The following is a 12279-nucleotide window of genomic DNA, read 5'->3' on the forward strand; positions in this document are numbered from 1 at the left end:
AACACGAGACTGGAGGATAGGATGGGAGGTTAATGTTGGGGACACTCCTGTTTCCGTGCTTATTTGTGGATGCCTTGATATGGCGCACTTCACGGCACCAAGCCACGAATCTGTGGAAATCAGCCAGATCTCGCAAAATTACCTAAATATGTTTACCGCATGATGATATCTAATCATGAAAAGTTATTGTGGTGGTAAAAGTTGTAATGATCTATTGAGACTGGAAAATGGTAACACCGAACCCCATAATGTAATATACTTGGAGTTTTTTTTTAATTGAAACGGTTGCGCTTGGGTTTCTGCCAATCATGAATGTGTTTGGGCAAAATAAAATATTACAAATAAAATGCATGTCAAAATGTTATGTATTTATATTTGGATTCCTATCCTGTGATCCAACAAAAACTATGAACTACACGTGAGTTTTGTCAGAAACCACAAAGGAAAATTGATTTTCATCAGAACCACAACCGGGGAATATGATATGTTCCTGTGGTTTTGACTGTTTCATTAATATAATCCATGGGGAAAAACCAATTTCGCTGCACAGCTTCCAGTGATCAGCCCACGGTTAGATGTAAATTAAGCAGAACACATGTCAAACAAACAGAGGGAAATCGAAAAGTTGAAAGCCAGTAAGCCGACAAATGAATCGGAATCATGGGGTATGCGTCGTGTTCTGGATTATTCTAACCAAGCTACTCCACCTCAATGTAGTCCATGCTGATATGCTCTATGAGGCAAAGCAAAGCTTGCAACATGGGGGTGCTCCACGTAGAAAGTCTCCAGCTAAGTATTAGAAATATTATTTCTAATGTGCTCCGCGTCCTGAAAGACTCCGGCTGGAAATTTTAATATCCCAAAAGGGTGATTCATTTTGAAAAAGAGAATTTGTAATCATTAAGCCCACTCTCTAGCTTCAATTATAACCCTAAAATATAAGTCTATGCTAAAAATTGCAAAGATTGATGAACGTTTAGAGGTCGTGCATATTGTTTGAAGTTTGTATAGGGATTATGGCGAATTAACATGGTAGATTTTTTTAAATTTCACTTCTGACGCTTAATGATATAATGTCAAAATTTTATTTTGACATAACTAAAATAAACAATCCTGCCGTTGTGGTTATGAAATTGGTGTTGTTGTCAGGCAAATGTTCAACTATCAATTTACTATATATTTTTAATTTTTCACATTTTTATCTTTCTTGAATTGCTGTTAAGCTGACCGTTAAAACTGCCTTGTATTGTCATAGTAATCACATTTTAAATATTTACAGCGTTTTGACAACGAGAACCAATGCCACCAGAACCAGCCACCTCCAGCATGGTCTTGCTTTGTAGCTGCGCCTTATACCGACTGAGCTAAAGGAGGCCAGTCTATTGTGATGAACGACCATTGCACACAAAGCTCAGATATTATAAGACGATTGCGCACATTATAAGTGCGATGAAAAGGGCCTACGGTAATAAAAATGCGTTTTAATGGGGTTTTCGTCGAACTTTTTCCTTGGGTCATAAAAAGTGCGACACCAAAATGATACATCATAAAAACGCACTTGTATCAGCAATTCCACGGTTTGGAGTGTTGAAAGTCTAGCAACAATATTTGGTGAGACTAGCTGCCTATTCAGCCGAAAAGAGATATTTAACTTTAAATTTGCATGTCTAATAAATCCCTTGCAACTTGTGTTCAGATATATAGCATACACGTATTCTGTAATACATGGTTTATAAATAGTTATTTCACTTGGTACAGGTCTAACTGATTTTACGCTACATCAACTGTAAAAAAAAAACCCAGCCGGGTATCATCAATATTGTTGTGATTATTGGCGATAGATTGTGAAAGAAATTTATTTTAAATCTACTAGATGAGGTACCAGCCAATGGCTGAAAGTCTCTATAAAAAAGAAACCAAACCAATCTTAAATCTACTTATCTCTTGCTTTAGAGTTTTTCTTAATTTGTGCAACTTTTGTTTGACAATCTTTAGATTTTTTTAGGTATATTTTAAATAATAAACTTAATAGGGCTTCTGATCTTTTATATGATTTGCTATGAGGATTCTATCATTTCGGATACACAACTTATAGATGGAATATTGCTTGCGGCTAAAAATCTCGATAATAAAGACAAAAAAAATGCATATTTACGAAAGAAATTGTTCAGTTCCAGGATTTATTCCGGTTTTACAGATATTGAATATTACGTTACCAAAAAACTGGTTTTAAAAAACACCCGGTAAATATTAACCATCATATTGTTCCTCGCACGGACTTCAAATGACCCGAGACTTGAATGCAACTCGTTTGAAAAGATCAAAATTCATTCAAAGAAGAATATGGTAACCAAAAACCAAAAAGTTTCTGAGTTCAGCACAGACCTAGACAATATAAAAAATGTAACCGTACATTACACAATAGGGTATAATTGAAATAGCTGAAATGGTATAATATACATTTGTTGAAGTGGGATCTGTAGGTAAATGGGAACATTGTATTGTGTGACAAAAATCATACAAATAGTATCTAATTTCATCTAGAACGTGAATGCAAAAAAAAAACTTCTTGCAAAAGCCCGTTTTTAATAATAACTTTAAAATTATCATTTAAAATCTTGGTATAAAAATATTATGTAGAAATAAGACAACAAGGCAAATTTTGCTGAAATTTTTCTTTGGCAATCAGAATAAATCATGTCAACTTTTTTCGATGGAAAACTTCGATCTTTTAAGGTTATTAAATAGAATAATTACAAGTCTCATTACAATTCGTAGCCGAGTAAGTGGGATCACGATAGAAACGGAGCTTTGAAGAAGCATTTGAACTAAATATATATTATATGCGCTACAGAATGGACGCATCTAGACAAGCTTAAAGCACTTTGAATGTTATGAACTAATTCAAAAGTGCCATTTAATTTATTTTAGTTATACTGACGGATTAACCTGACATCAAAATTATAAAAAAATCTAAATGAATACTAGGGTTAATGTCCCCAATGTTGAACAAAGTATCCCTATACATACAATTCAAAGGAAATCGTTTTTGTCACTATTTCACAAATATTTACTTGTTTTGTCCAGATGACGCATAGTTCCAAGAAAAATTAAGAACAGGAGATTTTCATCAATGGGGATTCATTGTATAGGGATGATTATGTGCAAAATCTATTTGAACGCTAATGTTTATTAAATTACCATCAGGAATGCTACAAACGGCAATATTTATGTTTACTATGCTTGAATGTAATTGACATCAAGACGCTTTCTAAAGAAGTTATGCGGTTTTATGTGACAGAATTTCAATGTAAGAATTTTATTTTCTTGACCCTGATGGATGGATTAATTTTTATCTCCTGTAATTTAACAGAGTTTGTCCACCTTCTTTAATGAATAACTTGATTTTAGAGTAATGAAATTGAAAACCCAAGTCATGGTGATCCCACTTATCCCAATTTTTCCCAATGCAAGCCAATATGTTATAATTCTGCCTGGTTTCAGTATTTTTAACTGCCTTCTGTTTTGGGACATACAAACGAATTTAATTATTTTACATGATTTAAATTTGATAAACACAATTTGTATGCAGCAAGCTTGAAATAAAACTGTAGATTTTTTCGAACCCACTTTCCCCAGTAAGTATTTTAGTTTTCGTTAGAGGCTTACCAAGAGGTATCAAAACATCAGCAATGCTTGTCACATTTTACAATGCAATATGAAAGGCAAACACATAGAGATGCCTTAAATTATAATTACCAGCGCCTTACCACATAGTTTTGCTGATTTTAATTTTTTGTCGATGGTGACCCAGTTTAAGAGATTTGCGACCCAGTTTGAGAAATTTAAACCATCCTTCAAAAATGTACCCCTCTAACCTCGGGAAAGCCACGAATATTTGGCCCAACTCCTGCTAGACAAATAACTAGGCAAATTTTGTTACAAACAATTAACAATTAATTATCGGCTGCGTAAAGCTTACGCGATGGAACTTTCCGAATAAACGAACTTGTTAAAAAAAAAAAATTCAATAAATTCATGACCCACAAATATTTCAAATAGATAACGCAAAAAATACCCGGAAAAGCCAATAAGACAAACCAGACCAGAAACGGGGAAAAACAGAATTACCAGAGAGTAGTCTTAAGTAATCCATTAAAATTCAAATAAATTAGTAAGACAAAATAACCTTGAATTCACCAGAATAGCATAATAATGCCAACCAGTGTTACACGAGATGTAATCCATATTGGAGGCAAATCATGGAACGTAAACAAACATTTCATGTAAAATTAAGTGTTCTCAAACCAAAACATAAGCAACTCGACGAAGAGAACGATTGATTGAATTGATTTTCTCGTTTCTTCAAACTGATTATTGTGTCAAAAGGGCCACTTGCGGTTTCAGGGAACTGAAATTTGCATGACTCTTTCGTAGTGTGTACTACTACTGCTTATCATCGGGAGTCTTAGTTATGTAGCCGGGCACCAAAAATTTAAAATTTTAAGCCCAATGCCCAACGCATTGTTTTGGCTGCCTTTTTCAGGGGATACTAAATAAGGTTGTCAAAAATAGCCAAGCAGCTAAAAACTAACGTTTGAATTCTCCAGCTCCAAGTCAGAAAACCCTTAACATTTATTTTTCATTATAAGATAGTTTTTCAGCTATTCGCTTAGTAATCAAAACGTCAAAATTACCATAACAACGTCAAATTGGCTTACAAAACCATCAAAATGGCAAAACATGCAAGGATAAATTTGTATGGCCACAACAATAAACAAATGCAGTAAAAGCAGCATAATGTCAGTTCATGCACTGTATTAATGATAATTTTGTCCTTTTTGGCAAATAATATTACACCATATTTTCGAAACGATTGACGTGCATCCACTTTGATGTGATATCAAAATTAAGTTTTTGCTGTGTATGAGTGTGCTTTCAGGATAGCGATGGCTGCATAAATGCAACCATCAAGTGATTTTTTTTCGGATACAAAATATGAGGATAACGATTCCCTCAACTCTCAACGCTAACTTAAACCCCAATTTGGGTAACTACCAAAACTGACAGGTAAATTAAAATGCCTTGATAATCTATTGTGAAACTTTTTTGAAAGAAGACTACTATAGATTTAAAGCAGGAAATTTGAAATTGTTAGCAGCGCGGACTGTTATTGACGTATTGTTAGTCACGGATCACATTCCACCAAATAAAAACTCACTCTAGGATTAGGTAAAAAGAATGACAACCAATAAAGTTGTTCAGGGGCACCTGTCACCTTTCTGGGACTCTTCAAGTTCTAGCTCAGCACTCTTGGCACGGTTAACGATCGGTGATTTGGCTTTTCGAAAGAACCCAACGGAAATTGAACGCTGCTGGATGGTAGGATATTCACTGGTATTCCATGAAGTGAGTTCAGTAGAATCAGAAGGGAGTGGCTTTTCTTTCTTCTCTAGAGAATATACCGTTTCGCCAGACTCGAAGAAGGCATCGAAGTTACGCTGACGAAGGTTTTCACGGGTAAACACTGGATTTGAGACGTGTATATGCAAATCTTCTCGAATTCGAGCAGACTCACTTGGCTCAACGGAGGAATGTGGTCGCAATCGTCCTAGCTTTAGATGAAGCTTGGACTTGGGCTTTTCTTTCCCTTTCGCAACTGAGGTAGTGTTTGATCTGGGGACCGCTGGTAAAGTTGTGGACGAGGAGTTGAAGGGGATACTGGCACTAAGACCCCTGCTCACATAGTTTACGGTCGTATCGGTATCGTATAATGGCGTGGTATCGTCGTAATCGTAAATCCTATCGTCCGGTGAAAAATTGACACTAGGCTCTGGGCTTCTGTCTCTGGGTGCAAGTGTCGGTGGGGTACGAGGTGCGGAGGAGGACGTGCGGGGTTGTCCTTGGACCCGACGGGGTTCATTTATCTGTTTGGGGGACAGGATGGTGGCGGAAGAAGGCCTATTGCCGATGGGGACAAGTGGCTCTCGCAGGTTGTCCAGAGTTGGTCGTGGTTGTACTCTCGGTACCGCGATTCCGTATGTTAACAAGATTAATTCATCAGCCGGAAATATTACGTACATTCCTGGCCCCCACGGAGCATGGCGAATTGATCCCGCTTACACTGGGATGCCAAACATTTACTTTGCCTTCTTTTCCTGACAGTTATGAAAAAAAAAATTCTATGACCCACCCCACTACAAGTCTGCCTAATAGATATTGTTTAGCATAAAGAGATTGAACACGAATCGAACTCAAACATAATAACCTTAAAATTCACATTGCACTCCCGGACATTGATGCACGGTCGTTGAACAGAAGCACGAACAAATTCAATCTGAAAAGAGAGAAAGAAAGCAAAAAAAATAATCAATCAATCATTCCCTCAAAATAACTGCTACACCAAAAATAGAAAAATTGGCCCATTAAATATAAAAGTAATCCTGTTAACTATGATTTACATAGCTTTATCAATTACCCGAATAGCTTATCATGTGTGTACAATATACATTCATCTGAAATTTCACAATATCAACAAATTGTTGATTTCTTCCCCCGTACCACTAAATCGATGCCGTATCTATCGCACAAGGTACCTCAACATACAACGCGACGCAAACATTTGTTTTCGCTTATTCTCCGTTTCCTAGCAGTGTATATAACAGTGGTTCACAAAGTGCTGGCTACGGTCTTCCAGCTGCAGAGGAATCTCAGATAGCCTAGTCGGTAAATGCACGGTATTACCAAGTCGGAGTTGGTGCCTAGCCTGGTCGTGAAAATCTTGCGGGCTTGAAGTTTTAAGGGTTTTGCTGGGCATAGAGTATCATTCTGCATGCCACACAATATATAAATTCATACATCGGTTGGCATAGAAAGCTCTCAATCAATAGCTGTGGAAGTGCATCCAGAATACTAAGTTGAGAGCCAGTAGAACGTTCGCTATAGAAGCGATAACAACCTAGAAGAAGAAGAAGATCGGAAAATTGTGGGAACTAGGTACAATATTTGTGCGCAAGTTCAAAAACTCAAGAACTAACCCAAGAATGTCTCAACAGGGCTGAAATTGATCAGTTATATTAAATGTAATATCATATTAATCATATAATTCACAAAAGGATGTTTAAAGCTTTAGTCATGATTTTGGGTAGCCACAAAAAAGAATATAAAGAAAAAAATAAAATAAAAAGAGAAAAAGTAATGCACTGAAATGGAGACCATAAATCCGGGCTCTTTATAAAGTTGATTATCAATGGCTATCATGCTTAAAATAGCTTATACATTTTAACATGAGTTTATGACGTTCAGAATCATCACACATCATGTTTATTATATTTTAAAATATACGTAATAATTAATTAAAAATTTAATGTCCTGATATATGGAGTATTTCGGTATTACTAAGATATTTAGACCCCCAAGATGCAGACATACTGAACACGACTTGTAGACGAATTACATTTTGTTTTTGTTCTTAGGGAACATGCATAAACCAACAAGTTATTGTAGATTAGAAGGTTTTCTCCCAATTACATTAGATGAACTTTAAAATATTTGCTTTTCATAACGAAACACGACTGGAGTAGATAATGTTAACGCTAGAGTTATGCAAGATTACTTTCATGGTATTGATCAAATTTTGCTGGATCGAGTCACTTTAAACAACACAAAAATCTTGCTGTACTATATTAATGAATAATGCAAACGTGGCACGTACCACTGGTGTGGAAGGAATCCTTAGTTGTTCCTATTCAAAAAGTTGCTGGAACGATTAATGCCGTTTTGTCTCAAAAACATTTCGTCTCATAAATATTAGAAAAAAAAAATTAGAACTTGTTGTGAAAGGCCAGCCGATGGAGTATTTAAATAGTTATTGTTTTTTGATACCAGAACAATCGTGATATTCGGAAAGGTCTCTCTTGTAAAACTGCGATTAATTTAGTATTAGTGAAGTGGAAAAATAACTTGGAGCGTAAAAATACGATTGATGCGGTTTTTTTGATCTGAAACGCGCTTTTGAAACAATTTCTAGGCCCTTATTGTTACGATCAATCAAGCGCTTTGGAATTACGAGTACTGCATATACATTTTTAAAGTTAAGTTTTCTTTATTAGGGAGGCTTTCAGCCTGAGGTTGGTTCGCCTCCGATTATATAGATGGATTGAAAGCTATTTGTCTGACAGAACTCAGCGGACTGTTAATGATTCTGTCCTGTGGGGAATAACCTTGGAGTGCCCCAGGGAAGTGTATTATTTATTACGTATATTAATGACATATGACGTGTTTTACGGTTTCGCGATATTCATTTTTTTGCAGATGATAATGTGTTATTCATTGCAGCTAAGTATTTAGATGATGCCGTTTTACACTTGAATGAAGATTTGCGTCCTCTAATTAGATGGTTGCAGTAAAAGTAGTTGAAATTGAATACAAGTAACACTAAGTTTATGGTAATCGCAGAATTGAGTTCATGAGCACGTCTCTGTTGTTATTGATGATGAGACTTTTGATAGCGTTCGGGATACTAAATATCTCTATGTAGTATTATTGATGACAAACTTAAGTTCAACTCTTATTTTGACAATTTTATCAAGAAAATTTCCAAGAAGTAAATATGGAATTGTATGTCGCTTGAAAAACGATTTCACTATTGCTAGTAAAATACAGCTTTAGAAATCAATCACCTCTCCTCATCTAGACTTTTCCCCTTTCATTTTGTTTTTGGCCGTTTTACACAATATCGAAATTACAGCGCTTGCAGAATGAAATAATGTGTTTGATTTTGAAATGTAATAGATTCACTTCCTCAACTTTGATGTTAGACGCTTTAAAATGGTTGTCGGGGAATAGAGAAATTGTATATTATTTGACTAAAGTGTTCATTTTTCGAGTAGTTAACGGTTTGGTGCTTCGATATTTGTGCGATCGAATTGAAAGAGGTAGTGACATTCATATATATAATACTATGAACTCGGATCTACAAGCACCACATTTCTTGACCTGTGCTTCACAAAATTTATAATATTTTAAAAGAATAAATGTTTTCAATTCTATGCCTAGACATATCAATCGTTGCGTAGCACTTACATAATTTAAGAGACACTGCATTTCATACGTTGAAACTGCATTTTAACCAGTTATACAGTCCTTGACGAAGTTTCTAACGGAGTTTTGAATGGATAGCTGTCATAACGTTTTTTTCATAATTTATGTAGTACTACAAAACCTATTTTGTTTGCCACATCGATGATGATGGATTTTTTATATTTGATTTAATAGTAGTAGTTAATACAAAAAAATGTGACTAGTCTACAACGGACTGAATTTAACATTTTATAAATGACTTTGAACCTTAATTGTATGCTTCACTGTAGAGTAGGGAATCAGCTGATAATGAATGATCACGAACGCACGAGTGTGTATGTAGCCGAGAGTGATAAGCTATCAATGATACGCTCTCGCAGCATCACCAATAGGTAGAAATACAAGATTCAATCAATTAGCTCCCGACCGCCGACGGTATCGGTTCGTTAGATCGAGTACATTTAAATACAGTCCATTTCCATCGAGCAATAAACGTGTAGTACACAGACCCCTCGGTTATGGATCATTCAGTCTACCGTGTTATTCAAATGGAAATGATCCATAATTGTGGAGTCGGTCTAATTCCAGTGCAATAAAGTTGGTTTCGTTTGATCATATCAGCACTGATTTTCGACTGTTACCTCCATACGAAGGGACTCACGGGTGGACAAGTTGGTGCAAACGGGTATTTACACCTAGAATTAGCTAAATTGCTGAAAATTATAATAGCATCTGTTTGCGAATTTGCTAGTGTATTAGAGTGATTTGTTTTTTTCTCTTGATTTGTTTTCCGTCGATCTTGTTTTCCGTGCTGAGCACCAATGCTACCGACGCCAGGGAGGCAGCTCCCACACCTGGACCCTACCTACCGACCCATCAACTCATGAACCGGGGACCAAAGGCTTTACTTCCCTTCCGAAGGAAGGCGTGATCAGAGATGTTATGCCTCAGAACATCCTGGCGGCGCCGACTGGGATTGAACCCATGCCTGCTGGGGTGAGAGGTAATCACACTTATCATTACACCACCGGCGAAGCTTAGAATGCTTTGTTGATTATTCATGAATCAGTAATGGCACAATCCGCACTCTTTTGATATTGCGAAACTATTCACAACTTTACTTGAAAAAGTGTAGCTACGAGTTGACTCAACACAAAAATGGTTTCGTTGCCACATCGTTTTCTTAAAAACAGCATAGTTTGCTATCTCTCCTTACTCTGCATAGAGGGCAGACACGATGTTACTACTGCTAGCAGTGATAGAAAATTCGGTTCGTGTTCGGGTGTACAGCATAAATCTTAAAGCTTGGTGAGATTTTTTATCTAGTTCTTTTACTTTGACTATATGTTTTAGTATTACTTCTACGTGAAGTCAACGATTTACATAGTTGAAGATGCTAATTTCAAATAACAGACTGTAGTGGTAATTTTTATACGATAGATGGAGTAGATGAAAGCATAGAGTTGATAGTTCCGTAAGAGTACGGCAGTGTGAAGATTGCATATAGATATTAGAATAGCGAGCTATGACAACTTTTAAGGAAGGTACAAATCGGTTTTTTCATCTCTCTTTACCAAACTCCCCCTTTGGAGAGGGATGGTGAGGGGTGTCCCCCCCCCCCCGCCACCACTGGCAAAAGAGATGAAAACCGACCCGCTCAAGTACCAACTGTGTGTTTGAAACAGTTCTACCGATTTTTTACCGCACTTCAGTTGTTATTTGAAGGAAGGCATCCAGTCGTAGGTTTGGAAATTGCAACTATTGTTTACCCCTACCACGATATGTGCTCCTGTCTATGTCTAGTAGGAGTTGGGCCGACTACTCGCGGCTTACCCGAGGTTAGAGGGGTACATTGTCGAAAGATAGGAAAAGGGGAGGAACTTGGGGGTAGGGTTTCGTTGTCTCATCAGATCGATGTTTTGGTGAGAATTGTAGCTGGTTAGTTGTGTTACCTTGATATTCGTAGCTACGATATCATAGCTTATACTATCATCCGCTGTTGTTTGCTTGTTGATTTTTGTTTACAATAATCAAATGAGATTATGCTCATAGGGTAAATGTTGGCTTCGGCACCCATTGACTGTTTTCGGCAACCAAAATTTAAACGTTAATTTCACTATGTTTTCCCATCAACGCACTTCCCTGAATGTGTCCAAACGATTGTTTAGCCTTTCAGCTTCAATCTGATTATATTTGAACGATCGAGCAATCCAGTAATGCTACATTTTTCTTCAAATAAAGCATACGCAATACAAAATTAGGTTGATTTCGAGTTGCCGATAATAGAACAGCTGGTTAACACGCAGTTCTAATGGGAAGGTTGCCGAAGAAAAAGAGACTGCCGACAATAGTCACACTCACCTGAGAAGTTTGGAGCGTTGTAAAAACGCTTTCAAAACGTTTTGAAAAATTCTGTCGATTGGAATGGATAGAGAAGCAAGCAGCAGATGAATGTAAACAAACAGATACATCATATATGTGCGTGACGCTGAGAAAATGCTAGTAGAAGTGCAGACGCTGCTTAGATTGACGAGAATACGTAAATTCCCCTAGGTGAGATTTGATATTTTGATATTTTCCCAACACAGTTCATGAACTCTTGAAGGTGAACAAAGAGGTAAAAACCTAAGCTTTTTCACATGCATATCGCTGTGAAGCAACTAAAAATGTTTGAGGGAATTTATATCTGTAACTGTAACCAGTTCGTTTTTACTAATATAACTGAGATGGCATACTGAATCATCTTAAAGATAAATCGTCCAGCTCAAACCTTTTACCCCTTAGACGTAAGACCATCAGCATAAGTGACGAAGCATTTGAGGGGAAGTGGTCGCTTGTTTCATAGTTTGTGACCGGCCATGTGTGTTGTATAGTAAAACAGGATAGATGGTCTCTTATGTAAATCACCAACATAAAGCATATTTAAAAACATAAACCACTGAAAGTGTTGCAAATTCATTTTCTGTTAACAAATAAATTCAATGATTTGAATCATTGAAGTGGGCGGTCGTTAGTAAGTGTTCAGGAAACAGTGCTCCAGCGAAAACTTCTTCATTATTCATACCACAAGAAGTATCATGATTGATCAATACCACTACTTGGCTAGCATGTATCAGTTTTGTGCCAAGCGAAGAGGCAATCGATGTGGTTACTCTGTGTCATGATGAAAGTGCTTTCACTGGGGTAAACTTACCCTGC

The 12279-nt window shown here is 36.7% G+C and overlaps 1 protein-coding gene across 8 annotated transcripts in view; it reads right to left on the reverse strand.

The window, feature by feature from the left end:
- Stacl (Stac-like) overlaps positions 1–12279 on the reverse strand; it is a 242013-nt gene that overhangs the window by 173234 nt on the left and 56500 nt on the right. For 7 of the 8 annotated variants that reach the window (XM_065225890.1, XM_065225891.1, XM_065225892.1 and 4 more), the window contains exon 3: positions 5279–6337. In XM_065225890.1, coding sequence (XP_065081962.1) covers positions 5279–6083 — 805 coding nt within the window. In that variant the 5' untranslated portion in view covers positions 6084–6337. The remainder of the gene's footprint in view (positions 1–5278; positions 6338–12279) is intronic. The other variant, XM_065225896.1, reaches the window with a different exon arrangement.

The sequence above is a fragment of the Ochlerotatus camptorhynchus genome, unplaced genomic scaffold, assembly GCF_037179485.1.
Source record: "Ochlerotatus camptorhynchus isolate MF236.1 unplaced genomic scaffold, CSIRO-AGI_Acam_v1.1 ptg000240l, whole genome shotgun sequence".
NCBI lineage: Eukaryota > Metazoa > Arthropoda > Insecta > Diptera > Culicidae > Ochlerotatus > Ochlerotatus camptorhynchus.